This window comes from Wolffia australiana, chromosome 1, assembly GCF_029677425.1.
Source record: "Wolffia australiana isolate 7733 chromosome 1, ASM2967742v1".
NCBI classification, from domain to species: Eukaryota; Viridiplantae; Streptophyta; class Magnoliopsida; order Alismatales; family Araceae; genus Wolffia; species Wolffia australiana.
The window spans coordinates 13,747,069-13,772,013 of record NC_135835.1 but is presented as its reverse complement, the minus strand read 5'-3'; the positions used below and the strand labels follow the sequence as shown (position 1 = coordinate 13,772,013).

General features: G+C 36.2%; 2 protein-coding genes across 2 annotated transcripts; both read left to right on the top strand.

Moving 5' to 3' along the window:
* The first annotated feature begins 516 nt into the window (after positions 1–516).
* On the top strand, positions 517–2,203 carry LOC144707775 (transmembrane protein, putative (DUF1191)). The gene has a single exon (XM_078581022.1). The coding sequence runs from the start codon at positions 973–975 to the stop codon at positions 1,930–1,932; it is 960 nt and encodes a 319-aa protein (XP_078437148.1). The 5' UTR covers positions 517–972; the 3' UTR covers positions 1,933–2,203.
* Positions 2,204–16,259: 14,056 nt separating this feature from the next.
* Positions 16,260–17,117, top strand: LOC144702336 (uncharacterized). Its single transcript, XM_078574378.1, has one exon. The coding sequence runs from the start codon at positions 16,260–16,262 to the stop codon at positions 17,115–17,117; it is 858 nt and encodes a 285-aa protein (XP_078430504.1).
* Positions 17,118–24,945: the final 7,828 nt, after the last annotated feature.

The following is a 24,945-nucleotide window of genomic DNA, read 5'->3' as shown; positions in this document are numbered from 1 at the left end:
CTCTGGCCCAATTCGCTACATGGTGGGATTGGAAGACGACAAAACGCCAGGGTGGAGCCTGAGATCTCAGCTGTCAAAATCCTGACGTGGCACTTTTCTGCCCTCTGATTCGTGGGGTTAAATCTGAGCAGGAACAGCTGTCAGCTTGACTGACTCACCGGCCCATTACTCGGCCCAGTAAATAAAATTTTTCTAAAGACAGCTGGGAGAATCCAGACCGTTCGTTTCTGTCCACCTTGAATTCCGCAAAATCCGACCCTCGGATAAACCCTGGACGGGGCCCACGGGCCCGGGCCGTACGCGAGTCAAAGCTCGGTCAAACTTATCTGGCGAAATTATCGACCGGACTCCCTAGCTTTAGGAACGATCTAACGAGAGGGTTTAAACCGAATTAAAAGAATTAGCGGGCGCTCGGAGGAAGGAGGGATAATTCGTTGGATATTTACGGGAAAACCCCCAAGGGTATATTGGTCCAATCGTGGAAAGTACAGGGGTTTTGTCAGTGTTTTTACTCTCCACCGCTTGTGAACAAACCTTCCAGCCGTCGTTCGCCAAGAACTCGCGTCGCGATCTTCAAGGCAGGAGAAAGATTTCTTCTTCGGCGGAGCGATCGATCGCCGCTCGATTCTTCTCTCTTCCCAGTTCGCCTCTCGAGATTTGGGAGAACGGGCTGTCGGGGAAATCTCTCCTCGCTTTCATTGATGCCGGATTCGATGTTCTTAGGGTGGCGGAAGATGCAATCGCATGGATTCAATCTATGATGCTTCCATTTATCCCGCAAAGATCACTCGGCTGTCACGGAGTTCAGATCGAAGGCCCGAATCGTCGGGAAAGTCGCCAGAACGCCGGCATTATCAGATTTTCCTGCATTTCCGCGATCTTGATTATGTTTCGGCGGATCATGGTAGAGGACGGATCTAGGGTTCCGCACGAAGATCGCAATGCCGGATCTCGCGCTCTCAATCGGAGGCGATGAACAAGGATCAGATTAAAGCAGAATTCATGGCTTCCGCCCGCTACTTGCCGCTCACAATCACAATCCTCGGGCTTCTTGCTGCGTCTCAATCAATGGGCGTTCCCGGATCGAACTTCTCCTCTGCTCGTTCCCTTGACGGTCTTCTCCAGAGCTACGCTTACCGTGCATTCGATCGACCTCGGACTGGGAAGCCTTACACAGCCGTTACCCCTTCAAATCTCTCTGGAATCAGCCTGACGGTACTTAGACTGAGAAGCGGGAGCTTCAGATACAGAGGCTACCGAACCTTCAAAGAATTCGACATCCCCGTTGGAGTTTTGGTTGAACCCTACGTTGAGCGGCTTGCTCTGGTTTATCAGAACCTCGGCAACTGGTCTTCTATCTATTACCATCTCCCCGGCTACACTCTGGTAGCCCCCGTTCTGGGTCTTCTTGCCTACGAAGCTGCCAATCTCTCTGCCATTAACTTGCCAGAGCTTGATCTGATCGCTACTGGTAAACCCATCTCCGTTAGATTCACAGAAGTTAGCCGAGCAAGAGGAATGACAGTAAAGTGCGTTTTTTTCTATCTGAACGGGACGGTTGGAATGAAGAACTCCACAGAAGATAACGTCTGTGAGACTTACATTCAGGGGCATTTCTCCATGGCTGTGAGTTCTTCCGAGGTCCCTCCTGCCACTGCTCCGATCTTAACTCCTGCTCGATCGAAGAAGAAGGTGGTTGATATGGTGTGGAAGATTGTGGGGATTGCCGTTGGAGGGTTTTTGTTCTTGGTGGTGGTTTTGGTGCTGGTGTTGTGGGTTGTCAGGTTGAGGAAGAACAGGAGGATGGAGAGGTTGGCTCAGAGAGAGGAAGCGGGGGAGGTTTTGCAGAGGAGAAGAGTGGGTAGCGCTCAGCTTCCGATGGCGTCTATGATAAGGACTAAGCCGGAGTTGGAGGATGAGCAAGTGCCTTAGGACTGTTCTTGGCTCTCTGTTCCTGCTCCTTGCAGCGTGTGCAGAGATAGATCACCATGGAAGATGATGATGATGATGATGATGATGATGATGATGATGGTTTGGTGGTCTCTGCAGCTGTGGTACATTCTTTCCTTGGGCATTTTTGATTGTTTATTCAGCGTTCTCCTGGAATGATCCGATCTCATTATTTTGATTTGGCATTTTTAGTGTCATTCTGAATCTGTTATTGTGCTCTGGTCTCTTAATGCGAAAAAGGGTTTTTTGTTTTTCTCCGAGAAAGTGGGAGATCCGAAGCTCTGAGATCATTGGGTCGAAAGAAGTTTATCAGTGGGTCTTAGTTTTGTTTGCCTCGGTTTGATCTGGACTAATATGTTTTGTAGGCTTAAAAAATGGGGCCTGCTGATGAAATGCCCAAAATAGATAATTAAGTGGGTAATCTTTCAGAGATTGGGCCTTTAAAATGACGGAAATGCGGTGAATTACTAGAGCAAATACCTAAATGTAGACCTAAATTTTGGTTTAAATTTACAATTCACTCGTGACTATTAGCTAAATAGAAAGTCACGGTCACCTAGTAACGTGCATGGTGGATATTTTAAAAGGTTAATGTCAAATTCAAAACAATCAAGTCAAAAGGTTACCCTACATATTTAATGTCGTGGAAATTATATGGTTGACCTTTGATTTATACGCCGAATCAGTAATAAGGTTCATGAATGGATGATGAAAAGTCATCCGACCCACCACAGATCTCAATCAGTCATCTGTCCGAACATGTGGATGATGGACCAACTCTTTGGAACGGCAGTAGGTACGTCAAAAAGTAAAAAACAGTTTGGATGACAGAGTAGGACCCAAGCTATTGATGACCCCCAAAGTTTTTAATTACTTAAACTGTATGTCTAGCTATATATTTATATTTATAGTGATGTCTACATCTTGTCAACGTCCATATATATTTGTATATGTGTTTCGATATTTATATCTAAATCTTATCTATTTATGTACGCATATATATATATATATATATATATCTGTACAGGCATCTATAATCAATATATGTGTATATTTGTAACTCCTCCAAATATATAACTATATCTGTGCACATCAACAGCTAGAGAAATATACATTTATTTAACTGTCTATATCAAAATCTATAAGTATACATACTTATCTATTCATATTTATAAGTATATACTTTATATGTAAACATATATGTACTTGTGTATAGATATCTATGTATGATGTATTTTTCATATGTATATATACTTACATATTGATATCGAAATGTAAATTAATACTTACATTTTTGCCTTATTTATATTTATAACGTTTACACAATTCAAAGTCTGTAGATATCTGATGTCCATAGATTGACATGTAACTTCTACTTGGATTTTATGGCCTAGATTGACTAGACCCGAACTCGACCGCATAGTGAAATATCAAATTAAATATGGATCTAACAACTACTAGGACAAAAACTATAACATTTGAACGAACTGAATCCGTAATTTTTTGTTTCCTTGAATGAGCATCTTTAAGCCTTTCAGATCTCCAACTCTAGACATATTCATGTGATCTTCAAAATGATGAATCTCCTCTTCTTCCCTCAAACTGTGCTCTCTCTTTCCCCGTTAGCTCTCTCAATCCTCTCTTTCTAGATCCCCCTCATTCACGCTCTTATTTCCCCTCTCTCTCACAGTCGTCTCTCTTCCTAATTCTTTCTCGTTCGCCCTCTCTTTTCCCGTTCTCTCTCAATCACTCTCTCTCTTTTCCCGTTCTCTCTCTCAATCGCGTCCCGTTCTAGATCCCCTCTTTTCTATCGCTATTTCTCGCGTGCGTTCTCTCTCTCTCATTAACTCGTTTATCTCTCTCTCTCGTGCTACCCCTCTCTCTATCACATTCTGTTTGGCATTCTCCCTCTTTCTCTATCGCTTGCCGCTTCTCCGGTACGTTCCCTTATTGAATTGCGCTCTCTCTCTCTCCTTACCGTTGTCTCTCTTCTTCCCTACGATATTCTCTCGTTAGATTTCTCTCTTCTTTATTTCTCTATCTCTACCGCTCTCTCTCTTAATCGCCGTCTTTCCTTTCTCTATCGCACTGTTTTCTTTCTCTCTATCGACTCTTTCTCTCCGGTTCTCTCTCATTCAATTCTCTTTCTAGACTGCGTCAGGTCCACCTCTCCCTCTCTCTATCGTGCTCCCTCTCTGTCCCGATTTGTCTATCGCGCATCCTCACTCGCCGTCGCCTGCCCCCTCTCTTCTGTCGCCTAATTCTTCTCTCGATCACGCGCCCTATCATTCACGCTATCCTTCTCTACCTTCTCTCATTCTATCTTCTCTATTTTCTCCCGTTATCTCCCTCATCAAGTTTTGTTCCTACAAACTCGATCTCTCTGCGGATCCATCGAATTATCTCCGTCTCTTTCTTTATCGTGTGGTTATTCTTAAGGAGTCGAAGACTTGCGAAGACGAAGGCAGCCGGATAGGATCTTAATCAAGATTAGAGTAGTAATAAAAGGCACTATAATTATACTCGTTAGAGGTTAGAATATTAGGAAATCATATAAGTTCAAACATAGACTAGGATCAAACATAGTAAGGATTAAGCATAGATAGGAATACACGGTCAGGATTCAATCTAGTATATCCGTTATAATAAAAGGGTACACGGCACCGATCAACGGTGGTGATCGGTGCACCCAAGTGATTATAATGGTTGAGATCTAAACAGTAATTCAAAATATGTATCCGTTGTAAGTCGTTACAACGGATACATATACGTTATAAGTAATTACTATATTTAGACTATCTATGGACAATATAAATGGACAACCAATGTTTTGCAGATTATTCTGTGGAAATACAACGATCTTGGGTATTTCTGTGTGCTCTCTCTCTCCCTCTCTCTTCTTCTTCTCTCTTCTCTTTCTTCCTTCCTCCATTCTTCTTGTGGCGAGATCGGAACTTTTCAATTCTTACCCTCTTTCTCAAACTTCTTTCCCCTCTCTCTCTCTTTCCCGTTACTCATCTCTCATTAACACCTTCTTTCTTCCTCTCTCGGTAGCGCTATTTCTCTCCCTCTGACCCTCCCTCTCTTTCTCTCCTTTTTAAACATCTCTCTCTCTCCGACTAGTCTCTCCTTGGTCTATCCACCCTGTTCAGTGATCAGTCAACGGTCAACTCTATGACACATCAACAATCAACCGTCATCCAAAATCTCCATCTACGGACTCCTGCAACCTGTCGACACTAGACTGTTGACCCGCGTCCACAAGGCCATCCTGCATCAATCTAGGAAGAGCAAGAGAAGCAAGGGAGAGCACTCAAAATGTTTTGCATAGGTATCAAATCAGCATGTCATCTTCTGTTTATACTCTCTAAGATTTTTTTATCAAATTCATATAGAAATTTTCACAGAAGTATTTCATAAAATACCTTAGCTTAGAGTAAATCCACCAACATCTAAAAATCTTTCATGCGCAATCCTAAAGCCCCATGTATCAATCTAGTTAATAATTTCAATGGCCAAATAATCATGTATCAATTGTTGAACTTATCGATTAACTATCTCATATAGATTGATTAATCAATGATTGATTTATTCCAATTGTTGGAGTTTGATAGAAGTTAATTTGACGGGCAACCCAATCACATATTACATATCTTGTTTAACATTCACTGATACAATATGTATTCATTATAATGCACATTTGATACTTATGATGAAGTTCATGAATACATGATCTGACTAAGTGAATTATCCTGAGATCATAATACAGAGATCATTAGTCTTTAGTCAAGTTTTCCAAATATCATAATCAAATGACACTCAAGAATAAAATTAAAGTATTTGGATACATCTATTCCCATGCATATGATTAGTATGGTCCATCTCATAGCCATGTGGAGACACTAAGGACATAAAAATAGTGCTCTTGAACAAAAATACTCCATTGAATTGATCCCTACGAATCTCTTAACGACATCATACTTAACTATCTATCAAGTTGATTCATGTCACAGTTGTGTCAGTGGTCCTTCGACATGATTTTGCATGAATTATTTAATGATCATGTCAATCACGAACTCAAAATCTAACAGAAACCTATCATAATAAATTAAATATATATTTCAAATAATTTCTAGATCAAGAAATAAATGGAAATAAATTCAAATACCCTTGGCTGGTGCCATAGGAGATTTTACAAGCAGAATTTGTTGGAAGAGGCACACTTATGAAAAATGCTTTAATTTTTTATCCATGTGAAATTTGTGGGTGTGGTTAGTGATCTTGGAAATATTTCCATCTAGGTTTTCCATTAGAATTTTTTATAGAAAAATGTGAGAAAATTTAGTTATAAAGACCAGACAACGCACAGAACTCGTTGTCACTTCCCTAAAAGGTTGAGTGGTGATTTCATAAAAATATTGATCATGTTTAAACCCTCTCTACCAAAATCTTGAAGAAAAATAAGAGATCTAAGAAATATGATGTACTTGAGCACTAACGACATCTTGGGAGAAAAAATCCAAGATGAAATAGAAGGGATTAAAATAGAAGTGCCTAAATTTAAAGTGTCATTTAGTTCCACAACTCTTGCATTTATTTGGCCCAGCTCTTAAGTGGGTTTATAGTGCTCCAAAAATGATATTTTGTGTATTTGGCATCTATTTTCAGATATTTTGTGTATTTTTTCTCTTACTTGGTTGACCTCCTAGATTGGTTTTCTATTTCCCATTATTATCCATAAATATACATTTAATTTCAAGGTTTATATTTGAGTTAAAATTCAAAGAAGATGTGAGATTTTTTAACTCTAATGATTCAAGAGGGTTAGTCTCAAAAATCAGTAAATACATAAAAATAGGATCTTAGAAAATAATTCATTAAAATAGGAATTTACGGAAATGGGAAAATGGAGATATGTGATATTGGAGTATTGATAAGCCAAAAATAGGGGTAAATTTTATGCAATTTTAAACCCTTGTCGTTGTCAATTTTAGCTTATACAATAAATTTATAAAAACTATACTTAAGATGTGTAGTGATAAGTACGAGTGTCGTCCAAGGGAAGCTAGTAAGGAATCCAATTGATATTATTCTTGAATAATTTGAACCTGATTGGGGTTAATTTAATCTTCAACAGAGATTAAATCACCCTAATTAGATGAGAAATTTGGAAAGGGGGGTAGAATAGATGAGAGAAGTTGAAGAAATAAGGGGCTCTAAATTGAATTAATTGATCCAATTGAATGGACCAAAGAAGTCAATTAGAGAGATTAAGAAGAATATTTAGATGTGTTTTGGTTGATTCTGTAGATTTGATAATTCAGGAACAACTACTCTATTGAATAATGGAATGGGAAATTCAATCTCCTAGAAAGTTAACCCTTTTATATTTTTTTATAGTTTTCTTGAAATGCACTTGAATAGCCAGGTAAATCTCTCAATTTCTCCTCTCAATCCTAGTCAGGGCTTGTGCATGCTGCTCAAGCCAAGCGATTTAGAAGTTCAGAGAGCAATTAAGAAGAACGATTACGAGATTCAACTAACAACATCCAAAATACACCAAAAAATTCAAATACAATGAAGGAAAAACTACCAAATAGGTTGATCCAAGTTGGAGCTCCTCTCTGTCTTCCAGCTGTGATAGAGCACCATCAAGAATGAGCTCGCCCGCTCGAAATTTAGCTTTTATACTTAGGTTACATGGTAAAAATCACCATTTTACCCCCGTTTAGTAATTAATGTTTATCTATCAATATGGGCTGGATCTGAATGATCCAACCAAATAGAAAGAGGGGATCAAGACGAACAGATCCATAAAAGAATCATCTCAATCGGACTTTAGGATAAAAAATTATTAATAAATCAATTTTAAACCAATTTAATCCATTGGATTTAAATTGATTTATTTATTCATTTCTTTTTTTAACACCATGACGTGTCACTCTCTCATTGGCTAGCACATTTTGAATTCTCCTTTTTGTAGAAAAGTCCTTAAAAAGCCTGGAATTGCTGCTGGACGCCGCCCAAAAGTAATTGTGTATATACCCCTTGCGCACTCTCTCTCCTCTGGTTTCTCCTAAAACCATTAAAAAAATATTAAATAATTGCAATAAAACCCCATAACATTTTAAATCATATCTTTACGCCTACAACCACGACCGAGAGCTGTTTTGAGGGTATCATTGCAGCAAAACTTTACAAAAAGGCCCTTCAAAGTTCGAAAATAATGTTAATACTCTTTTTACTTATAAATATATCTTTTTTCTTAAAAAAATGAATTTCTTCTTCAAATACATCTCAGAAAAATCCTAGAATATTCTAGAAAATTTCCTGATTCGTCCCTGTACTGATAAATCTCAAAATTAAATATTAAACTTGTCGTTTTCATTCAAAAATAATCATTTCAAGCTCAAATAAATCCCTTAAAATTCATAGGATTAACAGAAAATTAGAGAAAAATCGGAAATCACTTGAAAACAATATTTTCATGTAAATAGATGATAAAAACCCTATTTTAAGCTCTTTAACTGCATAAAATTGTGCTAATAGCATCAAATAAAGACCGAATTTAGGGTGTTATCAAGTATCACCCAAAAGATACAGACATGGATTAAAATTATTGAACCTCTTATTGAACCTACAAAAGTTACAAAATATAGAGACATTCAAGGTTTGAGGAACTGGAAAATTAATCCAGGACCGTTGCATTACAAGCATAATATTGTACTCATTACTTGGAGGCCTCCTCAAGGGTTATTGTATAAACTTAATGTGGATGGAGTATCAAAAGGAAATCCTGGTAAAGCAGCGGGAGGAGGAATAGTACGAGATGATCAAGACTTAATGATTTTTGCTTTCTCTCAGGGGTACCCAAATAGCAATAATATGGAGGCATGAACGTGGTCACTACTAGATGGATTAAGACTCTATGGACAAGGAGGTATTCAAAAGATAATAGTGGAATCAGACTCTACAGCACTTTGTCACATAATTAAAAGTCGTACGTGCCTATTATGGAGACTTAAGCCATGGTGGGACCAAATCCTTCTACATATAAATAAAATCGAGCACATGACCCACATCTATCATGAAGGTAATTCTGTAGCTGATGCATTAGCTAACTATGCTATTAGAAAAAACGAGAACTTTTTGTTTTGCAGGATTGAAGAATTGCTTCTCCAAGCCAAAGGTAACTATCGGATGGACAAATTAGGTATGCCATGTATTAAATACTTTAAATCTATGAGATAGGACTTAATGTTATTGAAATGATAGGTATGGTAAATGCAAGCATCATATAATATCTGTTGCTTATGGGTTAAAATTAATTTGTTTAAGAAAAAATTATTTCCAAATGAAGAATATGAACTTTAAATATTATGTTTAACATAATGATTCTGAAAACCTCCAATTCAGCTAGCCATAAATTATGTTCTACCCATGCAAGGTACTCTATGATCTTAAATAAGATTTCTGAATTGTGATAGTATTTATGTTGATTTACTAAATTCAATGTAATACAGGTTTCAGAGATATTTCCTGACTTACAGATGTAGCATATTAATTGACAGTTCGAGAATTGGGGACTGCTGGGGTGTTGTGGCCAATCAGTAAGTACTAGAATTTTGATCCTCAACGCAGTACTACAGATTCTGTAACAGAAAAAGTCAGAGTATATGTCTTTGTCTAGGGGTTTCCCATCGAAGGAATGTGTCAATGACTGGGGAACCAAGACTAGCAGCAGGAAAGTGATACATGAATGGGATGAACATGCCAAAAAATTCAAGAAAGTATGTAAAGGTTGGAGACCTCGTTAGAAGCATTTCAAAAAAGCCTACAACGAAGTAAGAAAATCAGAAAAGACATGCATGAGCAATGAAAAGAATGACTACAAAAAAAAACAATACAGCAAAAGTGAGATACCAAAGCAAAGGCTATGATGCACAAATAATTCAATGCAGCAAAACTATGCTGAACTTCTCAACAGTGAACAGTCAAGGTGGAGGATATCTCTCTTTCCCAATAAAGGTCAATGCTAACCCTTCTCAACTACACTTCCTTGGACACCGAGTCTATACCCCAAGAAATATACCATGGCTGACTTTGTTACAGAATCTGTGTTATTGAGGAGATGGTCATTTTTCACTACTATGGATTGACCTCAACATTGCCTCCAAGTCACCGTTCAAGGCCTATAAGATTATATGAGCATTATGGATGAAGGTAATATCATTTGAATTGCATGACTGTCACAATCTTGAAAACTGATAACATAAACTAGATGGTATTTCAAATTGATTGATAAAAATGCTTTTCATTGCCTTTCTATGAAATTACAGCTCTCATGTTGATCCTAACATTTATCCAAGTTTTATTTGAGATACACATCTGTGTTTTAGTGTTTCCATTTGGAACAGCTTAAGCTTCCAACAAAGAAGGTTGACAATGAAGCACGAAAGAGCATTTTTTCATCACAACTGGTCCAAGCAAAGGAAACAATAGAAAGAAGAGAGGGATGGAGAAACAAATCCAGCCCTGTATATGAAACAATCACCCAGAGCCGCAAAGAAACTTTGGGTGGTTCAAACAGACTGACATGATGCATGCAAGAAAAATTCACAGATGAAGATAAATGACAGTAAATCTTATCCTACAAGACAGCAACTACCACCAATGGAGCATCAACAAAAGCAATCAGCAATGCATCACATCAATGCTTGTCAACAGCTCAATGCTCTTCAAGTCACATGTTCACCGGAGCTAAATTCTCATACAAATGGTGTTTGCCCAAGGGCACCTAAAACAATTACTTGAATGTTCACATCAATAAATGTTTCATTAAAAAAAGACAGATAGACAGATAGACGTATAGATAGATAGATAGATAGATAGATAGAAAGATAGATAGATAGATAGATAGATAGATAGATAGATATATAGATCGATAGATAGATAGATAAAGACACATATAGGGTAGAGAAATATTGGGATAAAAATAGCCAGAGATAGTGATACACATAGAGAGATAGAGATAAAGTTACAGATGCAGGTACAAATAAAGTGAAAGAGATGGAAAATCATAGAGATACAAACATTTATAGATAGAAACAAATAGAAACATAGAGTGAGGGAAATATAAAGTGATAGAGAGATGTAAATACAGAGAGGTAAATTGAAATAACAGAACGTGGTAGAGAGATAATACATATACATATAGATTTAGAGAGGTATCATCAAATAGACATATATTTAGAGTGAGATAATGCCATAAATATATATGGAGAGTGATCTAGAGCCAATGGTGGTACAGAAATATAAATATATCAATAAATTGAAGAAGAATATGCAGTACGTAGGTTATTTGGACTGGGGGATTACATATAGCATGCTATATTCAAAGCAAGGTGTTTATAATGCCACAAACGGAGAAGACAAAATATGAGTTGCTAAAAGGGAGGAAACCCATACTCCAGTACAGTCGACCATTCACATAAATGCGATGAATGAGGACATAGCTAAGTTAAAAAAGAACAAGTTCTGGGATCTAGTACCAAGACCTATACACAAGTTAAATGCACTGAGTGGTTTTTTAAGAACAAGTTAAATGAGAAAGAAAAAGTTGGTAGAAACAAGGCACTACTTGTTGCCCAAGTGTATGTTCAAATTCAAGGAGTCAATTATGAGAAGATGTATGCTCCAGTTGGAAGACACAACACCATTAAGATATTTTTGGTCGTTGCGTTGTGTTGAACTCAAATTTAGGGTAATAATTTATTTTTATTTGAGTTAATCAATAAAAAAAATAAAACCTTGGCTCATAAAAGAATTTGACTAGTCAGTGATGAACAAGAGTCTTATCCACAAGGAATGATTAGGTGATGAGAAATTATATTTTGGGTGTAATAATATAGTGAGATGAGAAGGATAATAATTTCAAGATAGTTTTATGGAATAACTATAGATAGATTGAATGAATGGAATAAGTTGATGCAACGAATGATGCTGAGGGATCAAATAGATATGGATGGATGAAGTGTATGGATGTTATGGATGAGATGGATGTGGAAGGGTGGATGTGATGAATATATGTGGATAGATGTGGATGACATTGACAAGATGACACCAAGTAAGCACGAGAAGAATTCTTGTAGATCCTTATATTATGCAAGAATCAAAGCAATTAATGATAGTGGGCAAGCTCTAACTTCAATAGATGATGAACACCAATAATACTGGATGGATCTTGAAATCACTGTACTTTGCTTGGTCTACTAAATTAGGAGATATTATAGAATGATGTTTACATCAATCAAGGAGTCTATCTATGGATAAATTCATGTACATGGAAAGAGGAGGGGAGATTAAGCTATTCTCAAAATTTCAGCCTAAACTCCTTATGGATATCAGATGTTGTGATTTGACGTTCAATCATTCTCTGCCCTCTAATTCTCTCTCCTCGATTCATTTCGCAGATTTCCAGTGTGGCATGAAGTTTGGAAATCCCAAAAAGTCACAAAATGCATTAAACAATTCCATAAATATATTTTAATTCATTTAAATGTTAGAAACAAATTTCTTGACTTTAAAATTAATATTTATTTGAATATAATGTCAAAATTTTCTAAAAATAAATGTTCTATTTATAAAACTATTTTCTTCATGAATGTAATGTCAGAAAATATTAAATAATAAATTCTGACCAAGAAAATTATTTTGTCATGAATAACATGTCAAAAAAATTAGTAAAATATATAAAATGTAAACAAAATAAAAATATCTGTCTACAAATATCTTTAATTATTTTAAGTTTGATAATCCACATGTATAATTAATTCAGTGGAAACAAACATGAAAAATAAATGATATTAGTCTAATATACAGTGTGTTATGAATGTGCCAATAATTTTAAAATATTATAAATGGATGTGAATTGTGCCTTGATGAATAGAGAGACTAAGAAAGAAGTGTACATGAGGAAACCACTTGGCTTTGAAGATCTAGAGAAACCTAAGTGGGTCCTTAAATTGCTTAAGGCTTCATATGGCCTTAAGCAGGCTCCTAAAACCTGTTATGAGACCTTAAGTACACGGTTAACTTCTCGTTGATATGAAAAGTTATAGATACTACTATCTTCATCAAGAAAGTAGGAAATGAATCAATCTTAGTCCAAATCTATGTTGATGATATTATGTTTTGATCTACAAATTCAAAGTTATGTGAAGAATTTTTACAACTCATTCTATGCTAGGAAAAGTTCAAAGTGGAGCATTTGGCATGAAATTATACACATGTTAATGGAATTTTAGGATCATTTTATGTGTATTACCTTCAAATTTACAGGAGTTTCCGTCTCATGTACTAAATAGAGCAAGTGATAAAAAAATGTATTTTAATGTAATTTTTACATATTTTACAAGTCCAGGTATTTCTTGGTAAAAATGTGTTAATTATAATGAGATTAATGCCCCTCTAGTATGTCAATCTATGCTTTTTCAGGGAAGAAGTCAAAGTTGAAGAAATAAATAAAAGAGAGAAAAATAGAAGAAGAACATATATATATATAAAGAATAAATAATTGGTTTTAGGCGGCAACTAGGGCTGAGCCAGGGCACAACAAAGCCCAAGCCAGCCACAGACGCGTGAACGCAAGGTGCTCAAGCCCACCTGCAACCAGCAAGGGCCAACACCCGGCACAAGCCCTAGCAAGCCCACTAAGGAGCCCCACAATAGGCCCATAGAGGCACATAGAGAGATACATGCACGCACAAGAGGGAAGTCATTTATTTCCTTTGATCTATAATATTGGATGTAATTTATATGTCATTACTATTCCAAGAATTTATGGTATGGGATTTTATCTGACTATCTCTTTCATTTCCACACTGGGCTGGGCTGACAAGTGGCAAGACGGATCGCGGCCCAACGGGCTGGGATCTTAAGATAAATGAACAAAAAGATTGGTCGGGCTTTGAGTCGACTAGGCCTGAAGCCTTTGGATGATCAAATTAGGGGCCATGACACCTCCAAGAAGGCTTAGCTCACTCAGGAAGACGTCAAAGAGGGAGTAAATTGAGCCGCATGCGATAGTCAGGGGATGGCGAACAATGTCCCAATCCTCAGCTGCCCAAATCAGGGCATTCCAGGTGATCCTCTGAAGCTTTTTTGGTAGATATCTAGTTTGTATATTCAATTCTGTGTAGATTTTTTGTAGAAATTCATATTGCAATCCTGTTTAGACTATCGTTCAATACTTAAGCTTTATTGAGGTATTTTCACAAATGGCTTCTGGGCACCGATGATTTCCAGTTATTTTTATCCCAATTTTATATTGTAAATAAATTACTAAAAATACCTATTAAATGTATTTACCCATATATATCATATTTCTACTATTTTATGGTAATCACAAATATAAAAAAGCCTAAAATACCTTCTAAAATTCATCCTAATAATCCGATTACTTCTTATACCTCTGCTTAATCTCAATGAAGAAGAAGAGGAAGAATGGGATTAGAGTTTTAATCGATCATATTTCTACTATTCTATGGTAATCATAAATATAAAAAGCCTAGAATACCCCCTAAACTTCATCCTAATAGTCATATTACTTCTTACACCTCATCTTCATATCTCCCTCCCTATCTAGCTACTTAATTATATTATAAATAAGATTATTCCTTCTTCTCTCCCAATCTCTCTTAATCTTAATCTTAAACTTTTAGCATATACAAATAACTATCTAGCTCACTTATCTATACCTAATTACAAAATCTCTCCCTATCTATTAAAACTCTGCTCCCATTTTATTCTTATTACATCTTATTACAATAACTATTCCTATTAATTAAATCCTTAAATATTTCTAAGAATAAAATTAATATTCACTATCTAATTAAGTCTTAATATTCATTATTACTATACGTATCTCCTACCCTTTATAAATAGTACTTTACTATTCTATATATATCTTATTAATCTTCAATACTTCTTCCAGTATCTCCATTAACATCATTCATAATTATAACCCCATTACTTCTTTCCAATCATCTTACTTATTTATTATTTCTAATATCTGTAAATATATATATATATAAATAAGATCTAATACTCTCTTTCATATCTAGTTCTCTCATCCACTTAATATTTCCTTACTTACTAACTACTTATCACTTACTATAATCAGTATCCTTATTATTATTATTACCCATTAATGACTCAACTAATAATTGTACCTCTAAAGGCCAGTCCCTGTGGAGACAACCTAACTCCCATTATACATTCGAGTGAGTTTCTATTTTTATCAAATTTATTTGATTTACGCAAATTAAAATTACAACGACATTAAAAATTAGTATGCAATTTGCCTTCATCATTGTATTGAACAATGTATGTATAGAGGAATGATCAGATCATCATTATACTTGAGAGAAATACACCAGATATGCTATTTAGTGTATGACTTTCAGCTAGTTTCTAGAGTGATCCTAGAGAGTTACATCAGAAAGCAGTAAAGAGAATATTGTGGTACTTAAAGAGACCACTGATTTTAGAATCTTGTACCCTAAGAATAAAGAGTTTATGTTGGTCAAATTTTGCGATTCAGATTTTCCAAAATGAAAATTTGATAGAAAAAGGATAAGTGGCACTTGTGCATTTCTAGGAATATGCCTCATCTTTCGGACATCTAAGAGGCAAACTTATATTGCTTTGTCCATGGAAGTGGCAGATTTGATAGTAAGGGGACGATGTTGTGCTCAAAATCTTGGCTAAACAACACTTAAAAGATTATAGGGTCATAATGAATGACTGATAAGCCAAAAATAGGGGTGAATTTTACTAAATTTTATCCCTTGTCGTTGTCAATTTCAGTTTATACAATAAAATTTATAAAACCTTAACTTAAGATGCAAGTGATAAGTGAAGGGTATCTGTCGAATAATAAGATATTTTGGACTAAGCTCGGTGGGGCCCACTGTCTGATTTTTAAATCGGGCCCATAACGGCTAGTTTTACTAGCCGTTACGAATGTTCAAATTAGTCGTTAACCGGCCTGTATGTATACATATATGAGCAATGAAAAAAATGGTCTTTTTTCTTCCTAAAAACTCTCTCTCTTCTTTTCTCTTCCTCTACTCCATCTTTTCCCTGTTCATTATTGCTTCAAGAGAGTCTACTCAATTTGTCATGGTATCAGAGCGGGCTTGATCTCTTTTACTTCAAGTTTTGCTACAATTAGATCATCCTACGGGAGGATCTCGATCTGCAAAAGCTAGGGTCATCCTACGGGAGGATCTCGATTACAAGGCATTATGTCTGAGGAGTCAATGAAGATCCAGGCTCCGGCTGTATCGTCTACATCATCTGGGCATCAGTTAATTGTTCTTGATCGATGGCTGACGCATCTCCCGGTGCTTGCAAAGTGCAATATTTTCAATGGCCACAATCTCCTTCTGTGGGAGAGAACAATCAAAGCTGCCATGAAGCCTCGTAATCTCCTACACCTCTTGACTGAAGATCGTCCAGACGAAAATCATCCAGACTTCCAGAGATGGACCATGGAGGAGGAATTCGTATTTGGCTGGATGCTCGATTCTCTCTCTTCGGAGCAGATCACAAGGTACACTTCATATGCAACCTCTAAAGCTTTATGGCAGGCCATCCATAGAAATCATTCGAAGAAGAATGACAAGACGAAGATAATCACTCTCATCGTCCAGTCATATACTCTCATGCAAGGAGACATGGATGTGCTTACCTATTCTAATAAACTGAGAGATATTCACAATGAGCTGGATCATTGTCGCCCACCCTCCTCTGACCCAGTGGCTAGAGCCCATGAGGCAACTAATCGCCTCTGCCAATTCCTTAATGGCCTTAGACCAGAATTCGAACTGATCAGGAGTCAGCTCTACAATCGAGAAGATGAACCTTCATACGACGAGGCTGAGTCCAAGGTGATGCAAGAAGAAAGTCATTTAAATTCTGTTAAAGGAGCTATTGAGACTAAAGCTTATATCACAAAGGGTCACCAGCAGAAGGGTGATCAAGAAAAAACTAACAAGGAGGATATATTTTGTAACTACTGCAAAAAGAGAGGACATACCAAAGAAAAATGCTGGAAACTACATGGAAAGCCTCCTCACATTGCAAGAGCGCATCTAGCATAGTAGGAGCAAAATTCTGGTAATATTCTTCCCTTAATGCAGGATCTCCAAAAGGTGATGGAGGAACTTCAAAATTTGAAGACGATCATCCACTCTGGGTCTGTCATCGGCTCCACCTCAATGGCCAATACTGGTAACAATGATTTTTTAACAAAAATAGCTTTGTTTACTAAGGATCTAACAACTGCCTGGATCCTAGATTCAGGAGCGACGGATCATATGTCATCTAGGAAGGAATCCTTCATGACATATGAAAAAATCACTCCTGGGAAGCATGTACAAACTGCTGATAGAACACTACTTCCAGTAGTGGGAATAGGCAATTTGAACATACATCCAATTGGTAAACTCCAAAACGTTTTGCATGTGCCAAAGCTGTTTGTAAATTTAATCTCCGTACAACAGTTAGCTAAGATAAACGAGTATAATGTTATGTTTGATAATCTGGATGCTTATTTGTGTCATAAGGAACTTGGGTGGAGGATTGGACTAGCTAAAGTCCAACAAGGACTCTACGACCTTCCATGCAAAAAACATGGATCCTTAGGAGGAGACCAAACGAGAACAGTAGCTACTGCTACATCAAAGGAGTCACTCATGGAAATTCATCAAAGGATGGGTCATCCATCTCTCTATCTCTTAAAACACATGCATCCTCACTTATTCAAAAACTTTTTGGTGGAAATTTGATATGTGAAGCTTGTCAATTGGGAAAATTCAAACGCACTACTTATCCACCGAGTAAATCTTATTCAACTAAACCTTTCCAAATAATTCACTGCAATGTTTGGGGATCCTCTCCACAACAGGATATACTACGATTCAAGTATTTCCTGGTATGTGTAGATGACTATAGCAGATATACCTGGGTGTTTCTTCAGAAACACAAACACGAAGTGACTCAAAATATCAAGGGATTATGTGCTTTGATCAAGAGACAATTTGGTGACTCAGTACAAGGACTTAGAACAGAAAATGCCAGAGATTTACTAAACAATGGATTATTAGAATTTGTTACCACTGAAGGCATAAGACATGAAACTTCATGTCCTTATACTCCACAACAAATGGAGTCGCTGAAAGGAAAATTGGTGATATAGTGGACAATGGAAGAACCCTACTAGTGCAGGGAAATGTCCCAGCAAACTTATGGGGATTTGCAATCATGACAGCTACACACTTAGTGAATAGACTTCCTTCAAGGGTCCTTGATTTTAAAAGCCCCCTTGATTTAGTGGAATTGCACTACCCAAATGTGTGATTAAAGACAGGATTACCTGTTAAAATATTTGGATGTGTTGCCTACGTATACAATCATACACATAAACAAAATAAGCTATCAACAAAAGGTCTGAAATGCGTATTTATTGGATATTCCGTTACTCAAAAGGGATACAAGTTATATCATCCAATTACCCAAAAGTACATTGTATCCAAAAATGTAGTATTTGATGAGACATCCTTCTACTACAAACCGCATGGTACTGAAGCTCATAAAGATGTAACTCAGTTACTCACTAGTGAAGTGACACCGACACCAAATATGGACACCAACCAAGAGTCACGTGTAGAATATAGATTACCAGAACAGGAATTTGATAATTCTTTTACTGAGACAAATGAAACCGAACCTACGGATCTGCATCAACCAAATGAAACAGAAGTCACGACAGGCGAGCTGGAAGGGATACACCAATTGACCCCATATCCCAATACTATCAGAGGAAGAAGAAGGAAAAATTGACAGACCCTGTGGATTTGAGTGAAGGGGGAGTAAAAGACACAGTCACTGAAATCGAAACCGATAACGGTGAGACAGATTGGCCATAGCCCTAACGAAGGAAAAACGAGCTTGTGTGAAACCTGTACCATATTCAATGGTAAATTACTTGAACTTTAAACAGGTCTCACCTGAATATAAAGCATTTCTTACTACAATCCAAGACATTCAAATACCGAAATCTCCAATTGAGGCCATGAAGAACATTAGATGGAAGGAGGCTATGGATGAGGAAATGAGGGCACTACTACATAATAATACATGGGAAATAGTTAATTAACCAAGAGACAAAAAATCAGTGGTCTGTAGATGGGTATACACGATAAAGTGTAAGCCTGACGAAAGTCTAGATAGGTATAAGGCACGCTTGGTAGCCAGAGGGTATACACAGACATATGGAATTGACTATCAAGAAACCTTTGCTCCAGTTGCAAAGATTAATACCATTAGAATCCTTATTTCATTAGCAGTAAATTTAGACTGGCCACTAAATCAGTATGATATAAAAAATGCCTTTCTTAATGGAGATCTAAAGGAAGAAATTTATATGGATATTCCTCCTGGATATGAGGACCAACTGAGTCAAGGTAAGGTATGTCGACTTCGCAAGGCCTTGTATGGTTTGAAACAGTCACCCACGGCTTGGTTTGGAAAGTTTGCCCAAGCCATGAAGAGCCTTGGCTATAGCCAAAGTAATGGGGAACACACTATGTTCTTTAAACTTCTACATGACAGAATGATTACAATTTTATTAGTATATGTGGATGACATTATCATTACTGGAAACAATCTTAGAGAAATTGAGAATCTTGAAAAACGTTTAAACAAGGATTTTCAGGTTAAACAATTAGGACCTCTAAAGTATTTCCTAGGCATAGAGTTTGCAAGATCGAGTAAAGGGATAATAATGACACAACAGAAATATATTCTAGATATTCTGAAAGAAACTAAACATATAAATTTTCTTGCAAGTGAAACTCCAATAGAAGTCAATCACAAATTAACTATTAGTGAGGATGACCCTAAGGTCGAAATTAGTTCTTACCAAAGCATTGTGGGAAAACTATTATATCTCTCACATACACGACCTGACATATGCTATGCAGTAAATGTACTTACTCAATTTATGCATTCACCTAGAAATTCTCATTTTCAGGCAGTTAACAGAATTCTCAGGTACTTGAAGGGAACCCCTGGGCTGGGCATTACATACAGAAAAACAGGTAAGTTAGATCTTATTCTATACACCGATTCTGACTTTGCTGGGTCTCGTCTTGATTACAGATCTACTACGGGATATTGTACATTCCTTGGAGGAAACGTAGTCACATGGAGAAGTAAAAAACAGAGTGTAGTCGCGAAGTCAAGTACTGAAGCTGAGTTCAGAGCAATGTCAAAGGGTATCAATGAAGCAATGTGGATCAAAAGCCTACTTGATGACTTGAAGATTACATATTCGACACCACTTATTATCTGCTGCGACAACAAGTCTTCCATCAGCATTTCTCATGACCCAGTTTATCACGATCGAATGAAGCACGTGAACATTGATAGATTTTATATACAAGATCATCCGGAGGAAGGAATTCTCAGGACAGAACACGTCAACTCTGAGGAGCAGTGTGCAGACATCTTCACCAAGGGCTTACCAATTAAACATATGCAATATCTGGTGTCCAAGCTTGGAATGACTAGTATACATTCCTGCACTTGATGGGGAGTGTCGATAATAAGATATTTTGGACTAAGCTCGATGGGGCCCACTGTCTGATTTTTAAATCGGGCCCATAACGGCTAGTTTTACTAGCCGTTACGAATGTTCAAATTAGCCGTTAACCGGCCTCTATATATACATATATGAGCAATGAAAAAAATGGTCTTTTTTCTTCCTAAAAACTCTGTCTCTTCTTTTCTCTTCCTCTACTCCATCTTCTCCCTGTTCATTATTGCTTCAAGAGAGTCTACTCAATTTGTCAGTATCGTCCAAGGGAAGCTAGTAAGTAAATTCAATTGATGATATAATTGAGTAATTTGACACTAATTAAAGTTAATTTGATATTCTATGAAGATCAAATCACCCTAATTAAATGAGAAATTTAGAAAGGGAGGTAGGAGAAATGAGAGGAATAGAAGAATATGGGGCTCTAAATTGGCTTCTTTGATCCAAAGAAAAGGGTCAAAGGGTCAATTAGAGAGGTTGAGAGGAGAAAATTTTGATTTGTTTTGGTTGTTTCTGTAGGCTTCATAATTCAAAAATAACTATTCAAATGGATAATAAAAAGGGAAATTTAATCTCCTAGAAATTTAAGTTTTTTATAGTTTTGTTTTAATGTGCACTTGGAATAGCTAGGAAAATCTCTCAATTTCTCCTCTCAATCCTAGTAAGGGCTTGTATATGCCGCTCAAGCCACGCGATTTAGAAGTTCAGACCAGAATCAAGAAGAACAATCAAGAAATTAAACTAACATCATCCAAAATACACCAACAATTCAAATACAAAGAAGGAAAAAGTACCAAATAGGTTGATCCCAGATGGAGCTCCTCTCTGTCTTGCAGCTGTGATAGAGCACCATCAAGAATGACCCCCTCTTGTCGAAATTCGGTTTTTATACTTATGTTAAATGGTAAAAATTATCATTTTACCCCTCATTAGTAATTAATTTTTTCCAACAATGTAAGCCTGATCTGAATGATCCAAGAATACAAATAGAAAGAGGGGATCAAGACAAGAAAATCCATAAAAAAATCATCTCAATCGGACTTCAGGATCAAAAGTTATTAATAAATGAATTTAAACCAATTTTAGCCATTGGATTTAAATTCATTTATTTATTAATTTCTTTTTTAACACGCCATGATGTGTCGTCTTCTCATTTGCGGATGCATTTTGAATTCATTTTGCCAGGTTTGATCTCTGAGCGCCACGTACCCCCTGGCGAAAGAAGAAAACAAAGAGAAAAAGTCAGAAAAATAAGGTTGGTACGCATTGCCATGCACCTAAGATGCGTTCTTCTCAATGCGTTAACCATTCCCAGATCGCCAAGTCACCGTCCGTGCACACGCGTCATACGCGCAGCGCGGGCGGTGAACTTACCTCCTGTAGCGCCATATCATCAAGCGCCGTCAGATTCGCATGCGACGGCTGAGATGAGCCACGTCGACTCTCGAAAAATCAATTGGACATTTTGCGTAAAAGTCCTTTTTAAAATATGAAATTGCCGTTTGACGTCGTCCAAAAGTAATTGTGTATATGTCCAATGCGCATTTTCTCTCCTCTTATTTTTCCTGAAATCACAAAAATACCATGCTCATTTTCACTTAAGTCCCTGCTAAATTTACAAAATGTGTCTATGCCACTACCAAGAGCTTTTTTCAGGGATATAATTGCAACTCATAATTACGAAAAGCCCCTGGAAGAGTAAAAATTGTTTTAAAACTCGTTTTCTCCTTATAAATATATCCTTTTCCTCTTGAAAAATTCATTTCTCACTTAAATAAATCTCAGAAAAATCCAATAAAAGCCTAAAAATCCTATAAAATTCCATAAAATTCTAGAAAATTCAGTAATTCCTCCCCATACTAGTTAACCTCGAAATTAGATATTAAACCGCCATTTTCATTTAAAAATAACTATTTCAAGCTCAAATAAATTCCTAAAAATTCATAAAATTAACAGAAAATTAGGCAAAAAATCAGAAATCACTTGAAAACATTAATTTATGTAGATATATGATAACAACCCATTTTAATCTCGTTAAATGCATAAAATTATGAAAAATGACTTGAAATAAAGACCAAATTTAGGGTGTTATCAATGACATACATATTGTGTGTGATAATAAGATTGCCATGAATTTGGCCCAAAACCCCATTATGCATTCACCTATAGAGCATATTGAACTGTAGCATTGCTTCATTAAATATCATATCATGAATTGTGATATGGACCTTTGCGTCATTGAGTTTGACAAGCATATTGAAGACATCTTCATTGAGTTTGAAATTTGATATGGAATATAGGTTTAGCATTCTACGGTAAGAGCAAGGTATTACTCATGCTAGAGATTTGTAATCACTTCCCATGTACAGTTTTATTTGGATGCTTTTATTCATATCCACAGAGGATAACACACCACATGTGATGTTCCTAATCCCTTGTGATAGATCCTATAAATTTGACACACTTGGAGAATCTACTTGTCCTGACACATTTTTTGTATTTTTTTTGCTTTTTCTGGTTTTCAAACTGATTTAAATGCATTTGAATTTTGTGTTTTTCAAAATAAAGGGATTTCCCTTTTCATTTTCGAAGCCCATATAGGCCGATTTAGTCTTAATTTCAAGTCACCTCTTCTCATTTTGTGGTGAAAATTTCGCTACAAAGAGTGAGATCTGGTATTTTGCATAAAAATGTACGCCATGTTCTTAAAGAATTTTTGAAAACCAAGTTTGTTTCTAACATCATCCCAGATCTGTAGGATTTCAAGCCACAATTTTTGGTTCAGGGTTTAAGAAGTTACAAGAAGAAAAATAATGTGTCCAAGAATTCACTTAATTAGCAACCTCACTCTGAAGATCATCATTTGGAGATTTTTCTGATAGTTTTTAATTTTTCATTGAGCATAAAGTTTAATTTTAAAATCCACACAAATTCATAATATCTAGAACTCTACCATTTGATGTTGGATTTAGAATTTTTAAGAAGCGCAATATTGTGCTTCAAGATTCTCACCATAGGAATTCTTGTCATGAAAATCATTCTTTATAATTTTGCTTATTTTTTAAAAAATTATTTACAATAATATTTATTTATAACATTCACAAACGTTTACATTCTTTACAAGCATGTCATTTGACATAGGATTGAATAAGTTATAAGGGGTAAAAGGAGAGCATTGTGAAATAATAAATAAAAAGAAATGGCCGCATAGGAGATAATTTACAAGAAACTCACTCAAATAATTATCACAAAATTAATTTATAATTCTTCTGTTTCTCCTGGTTACATGGATAGCTTATTCATTATTTTTTCGTGTAGTATTTTCAAAGTTACAAGCACGAGGAGGGTGCTCAGATAAGACTTCAAAAGAAGAATCTTGATTTACACACATATTCAATTGTTGTTGACTTTGATTCTGAGAAAGATAAAATATACATCAACATACGAGAGTAGATAGATATTACAAGAAGGTAAGAATATAACAAGGAGATAGGTATAAGCTATATTTATGGAACCATGTTATTATAGTTTATTGAATATTTTAAGTATTTTTTATTGAAATACATTCAATGATTATTTCTTACTGAATATTCTTGAAAATATATTTGGTTGAAACTATGTGCATATATGTGATTATTTGAGTACTAAATATACAGGCTTAAATTGAATCCTTATAGACTTTGGGGGTCAACTAGTTGAAGGCTATGGGGGCTGAAGGCTTTGACAGGTGAGACCAAGGAGACCATGCACCGTCGCACCATGGGAGGCTTTAGGGTTGAAGGATGACAGAGCTTCTCCAATATTTATTTTCGTGGTATATTGTTACACCTTATTTCCAAGTGTTTTTTTGGAGGGCATTCACACAAACTTGGTTAGGGCTCATCATCACCCCCTACATTATTAATGACTAGCCTAAGCTGTATACAAAAATAACTGAGACTTACCTATCTTACATCTTATTCCCAAGATAAGTGGAGCATATTTCACACAATCAACTAGATTAGAGTGAATCAAATTTTAAAAACCTAATTCACCCCCCTTGCTAGGCCATACAATAGCCACTTAAAGTAACAATACCAAAAACAAAAACTAATTAAATTTTTTAATAAGTAGGTAATTTTTTTAAAGGAAGCCCCTAAATTCAAAGATGACCATGAAGGAAGATGTTTGTTTCAGCTAGACAACCTTAGAAAAACAAGAAAATAGTATTAATACCCATGAAATGAATTTATTTTCAAGGAAAAAATCTTCAATAAGGTACTCGGCCTACTAAAGATTCCAAGGGCAAAATTTGTCATCAGGAAACCAAATGCATCATATTTTTTTTCTCT